The sequence below is a fragment of the Haplochromis burtoni genome, unplaced genomic scaffold (assembly GCF_018398535.1).
Source record: "Haplochromis burtoni strain Fernald_Lab_line unplaced genomic scaffold, NCSU_Asbu1 Contig_1693, whole genome shotgun sequence".
NCBI lineage: Eukaryota > Metazoa > Chordata > Actinopteri > Cichliformes > Cichlidae > Haplochromis > Haplochromis burtoni.
Window position 1 is genome coordinate 19,357 of NW_024584054.1, and position 4,863 is coordinate 24,219.

At 44.8% G+C, this 4,863-nt stretch overlaps 1 protein-coding gene across 1 annotated transcript in view; it reads left to right on the top strand.

Moving 5' to 3' along the window:
• Positions 1-3,413, top strand: part of LOC121813439 (P2Y purinoceptor 14-like) — a 5,849-nt gene extending 2,436 nt beyond the window's left edge. The window contains exons 2-4 of the mRNA XM_042217213.1: positions 1,340-1,454; positions 1,554-1,813; positions 2,012-3,413. Coding sequence (XP_042073147.1) covers positions 1,350-1,454; positions 1,554-1,813; positions 2,012-2,552 — 906 coding nt within the window. The 5' untranslated portion in view covers positions 1,340-1,349 and the 3' untranslated portion in view covers positions 2,553-3,413. The remainder of the gene's footprint in view (positions 1-1,339; positions 1,455-1,553; positions 1,814-2,011) is intronic.
• Positions 3,414-4,863: the final 1,450 nt, after the last annotated feature.

The window sequence follows — 4,863 nt, forward strand, 5'->3', positions numbered from 1 at the left end:
CAGAGAAACACACATATGTACACGCACAGAGAAGGGGAAAACGACACCAAAAATACATAATAATACACAGGTCCATGACTGCCCAGGGATCCTGGGTTGCCCAGTCCCAGGACCCTGACAGGATAGACCACCCGCAGGGGCAAGAGGGGATTTATTATTATTATATACTCAGCCTTGGAAAGAGCAAAGATGACTGACAACCTTGGCCAACCACTTGAAGAAGTATACTAGAGATATTACAGGCAGAAGAATAAACCAGCACTACTCCACGGAGCCATCTGAGGTGTACTCTGAGTGGCAGGGGAACAAAATGAGAACAGTGCCACTAAAGCTGGAGACAGAGCAATAGTGGAAGAGCATAAGGGAGAAGGACGCAACCATGACGGCAATGCTCAGAAAGGGTCATCAGTATGAGCTGAAAGTTGGACATCAACAGGCCCATGATTCACGTCCACTGGCTGAAGAAACTGACTCCACTCCATTAGTGACTAGCAGCACACACACACACACACACACACACACAATCAACCCAGTTGATAGTCAATGAGTCACTTCCAGAAGGGAGCAGTCCCATTTAACTACTGAAGAACAACCGGCCTCTGTACCACATGGATTCTCCTGATGTCGTAGTGGCTGAGTTAACCAGGCACATGGCTCAGTGCATGAGTGGTGCACCAAAAGACATTGGCAGGAATACCAGAGGAGAAACACGAGAAAATATTTGACAGTGTCATCTGCTTATGTATGCATTTATATATCACCAACATATGCAACAATCTGATGTTACAAGCAAGTTACGTTAAGGATTTTACCTGGTTAAATGTTAGTTTAGCTGACAGCTTTCATCTGTGTACTGAGATGTATGGGCATCCAACTTTGGATCAGCTGATCAGCTTTTCAAGTTGCTATTCAAAAAGCCCAATAATGGGGAAATACAATAATAAAGCCTCAAAGTAACAAAAGCATGAACCTTGATCGGATTAAAGAAGGCACTGCTTAAGTAGATACCTGGTTAATTGCAAGTTAAAGTTATTCTGATCATATTCTGAATGATTTTCCATTGTGACTGGGGCCCAGTTAAACAATGACTACGTAGTAAGACAGTTTTGAGATGTTTAGACGAAATACAGTTCCTATGCAATATCACTACACAAGATGGAACATGTCATTAACACAGTAAGTGATGTGATTTAGAAAGGAAATAAGCATAATGACATTAGAAATGGATTAAAACACAATACTAATAATAAAGTGTTAGAATAATAGGTCGGTTAAGACTGAGCAGTGGATTTCTATGACTGCTCCTTCTTGAACTCAATAAATTGGATTTATTTTTCAGCTCCAGAAACATGGCTGACACAATAAATGTGACTTCATCTTCCAACCAGACCTGCGATGCTGTTAACACTTCAGCCTATCCTTTCTTTATGCTGGTCTACAGTCTAGTGTTCCTGGTAAGTTTCAAATCATCAGATCACTGTTAAAAATGTGTTAAAGGTTCTCAGTGTATGTGCTGAAGTCCTGTCCTCTCCATCCTTTCTGTGTTTCTTTAGGTGGGTTTAATCCTCAATGGCTTCATCATGAAGTTTCACTTTTGTGGAGCACAGCAGCGGGCATCGAGCAGCTTGAAGATCTACCTGAAAAACCTGACAGCTGCTGACTTCCTGCTCTGCCTCTTTCTGCCACTCCGCATCACCCACTATGCCAGCAGCTCTGTCATCATTCGGCAGCTCTACTGTAGTTTTGGAGCTTGTGCCATCTTCCTCAACATGTACGCCAGCATCATATTCATGGGCTACATCGCAGCCAACAGGTAAACTTCATGATGAAGATTAGAGGAACCTTTTACCTTTTACTCAAACTGCATTTCATGGTAATGCTGTTTACGCCTGACAGCTTGACTAAAGCGCTGACAATTTTGACTTTATTAATGATTTCTGCTGATTTCAAACTAATAATTAATAAATAGTGACTGATTCATCTACTCAACCCCCGTTTCTTTTCTCTTCAGGTATCTAAAGATCGTCCGACCTTTAGGAACTCACATCCTGCAGACAGCAAAAACTGCCCACATCATTTCCATCATTACCTGGGTCTTTCTCCTGGTTCCGACTGTGACATACACCATCCTGTTTTTCATCACCCAGACCCCAGTGACCTCTAACCCCAGCTGCTGTGATCCCTTCTTTAGTGAATCAATCAAGTTGTTCTTCACAATCATCCACACTTTGTCTCCCATTATCTTCTTGTTGGTCTCCATATCCCTGGTCTTCTTCTACTACAGCACCTCCCGCAGGGTGTTGCAGGCACAGCAGAGGCAGCTGGCCTCCTCTGGCTCCGAGAAGCTTGTGAAGTCTCGCAGGAACATGTTGGTGCTGGTCAGCATCTTCTGTGTTTGCTTTGTCCCCTATCACCTGGCTCGTCTTCCCTATAGTCTTCTGCGGAGCAATGACTCTGTAGGCTCAGTCTTGAACTATGTAATGGAGGTGACCACCATGGTGGCAGTTCTTCAATGTCTGCCTGGACCCAGTTGTTTACTTTTTCCTCTGTAAGTCTTTCCGGGCAAAGGTTAGAAAGGTGTCCAGGACAACCAACAACCAACAAGCAACTGAGGAGAGTGAGAGTACCAAAGAGCCACTGGACAGTGTTCCAGCAATGAAGTAACCCAGTGATTCGTAAGGAAAAGCTCAACATTTTATAAAATACAGAGATTTGCATTTGGTTTGAGAGTCAGATTACACCAGTGAAACCAGTGTCATGGATCCCTAATCCTTGTCAGTATGACTTTCTGCTAAGCACATGAATCAATACAGTGCTTAACACAAACATAAAGACAGAATCAGCGTTTGTGTTGCTTTCAGCTATTAGCACAGTGGCTGATTTAGCATAAACAAATTGAACCAGTCTGGGTTCACATGGATATAACACTTGGCATCTGATGAACATTTACAGAGGACAGAGATGACTCCCTTTGGGGAGAGTGTGATGGTATGATGACAGTTATGAAGTGAGGGTTAAAGCCATGCACACACTGGAAGTGATTCCCCTCATCGCACATGGCTCTGAAAATGGTTGTTGGTCACTTGTGGACATTGCAGGCTATGGTTGCCTGGGTAACGCTTTAATGTATTTATTACCAGGTTGTATATCAATCAGTGGTTCCCCATGTTCTCATTGGTAGTTGCTTCAATCTCTTACCTGGGCCCAGAAAAATGTCGTTCGCTTCATTTTGCCAGAGTGTATTTTTGTTGTAGTCATTTAAAGTTGCAGAATGTCATTCACTTTCTATGTCTCAGGTTGCCAAATTCCTGTGAATTTGATGTATGTATGAAGCTTAAATCTGTAAGAAAACCTGCATCAGAATGAGGCTTAATGAAAAAACGAGTACTGTGTCAAATAAAGCAGCATCTTAACACCAGTGAACTCGTTTTGGTTTCTTTTCTGAATCTTGTCAACAGTTTTTCAGGTCTTCGCTGTGTTCCCTCTGTCTGTCCATGATGTCATAGTGTCTGATCGTGGGTCTGTCTGTTAAGTTCAGTGTCCAGTCTGGATCTCTGTGTCTGTATTTCCTGTTTTACTTAGAAGGTCCATTTCTGATGTGTATAACTGTGTCCCAAAACGTCGGCTGTATCCTTTGGAGGCTGTCACAGCCAGGCGACGAAGGCTGTCCCAATTCAGCGATTCCTTCAAATGCAGACGACAAATTTGAAGGATGGGTCGGGTGTGTCCTTTGTGGCCCACCATATCCCAGATTTCATAGTGCGGCCCAGCCAATTTCAGTTCCCAACAATGGCAGCCGCTACTAAGTTTTAAAATTACTCTTATTAATCTTTCTGGGTCACAAAATAAACTTTTAACATTTCTCAGGTGAGAAAGTAGCTGTGTAAACTTCAAATATCTGCTTTGTTTATCGAGACATTGCATATGTGCAAAAGTGCGCCGATGTTTTTGGAGACGTCTGTTACCCACCCACTCAACCGGGGGATTCAATGGTCACTCCAGCCGGCGAGAGCAGCGGACCTGACGGTAATAGTTCAAACAGTTGGTTGCTGGGGTGAGAGTGGTCCTTGATGATATTGCCAGCTCTGCTGAGGTACCGAGAGTTTGCAGTGACCTCCAGGCTGGGCAGAGAGCAGCCAGTGATCTTCTGGGCTGTGTTGATGACCCTCTGCAGTACTTTCCTGTCCGCAGCTGAGCACCCTGCATACCATGTTGTTATGCCGTACGTTAGGATGCTCTCTATGGTGGCTCTGTAAAATGTCACCAGCAGCCTCTCCTCCAGGTTGTTCCTCCTGAGCACTCTCAGAAAGTGGAGACGCTGCTGGGCCTTTTTAACCACCGCCGTGGTATTTGCAGTCCAGGAGAGGTCATCAGAGATCTGCACGCCCAGAAACCTCATGGAGTGTACCCTCTCCACACAGTTCCCGTGAATGTAAAGTGGGGCCGGGTCTGCTCTGCCCTTCCTGAAGTCCAAGATAAGTTCTTTAGTTTTCGTGGTGTTCAGTTGGAGGTTGTTAACTGAACACCACTCAGTCAGTCTGTTGACCTCATCTCTGTAGTCCGACTCATCCCCCCTTGAGATGAGTCCAACCACTGTGGTGTCATCCGCGAACTTTATGATGGTGTTTGAGAGATGGGTAGGGGAGCAGTCGGATGTGTAGAGCGTAAACAGGAGGGGACTCAAAACACATCCTTGTGGAGACCCGGTGCTGAGTGTGATGGTGCTGGACCGGTGGGGGCCGAGTCTGACAGACTGTGGTCTATTTGTCAGGAAGTCCTTGATCCAGAGGCAGATGGGGGTGGAGAGTCCCAGGTGAGACAGTTTCTGGACCAGGATCTCCGGGATGATATGATTGAATGCTG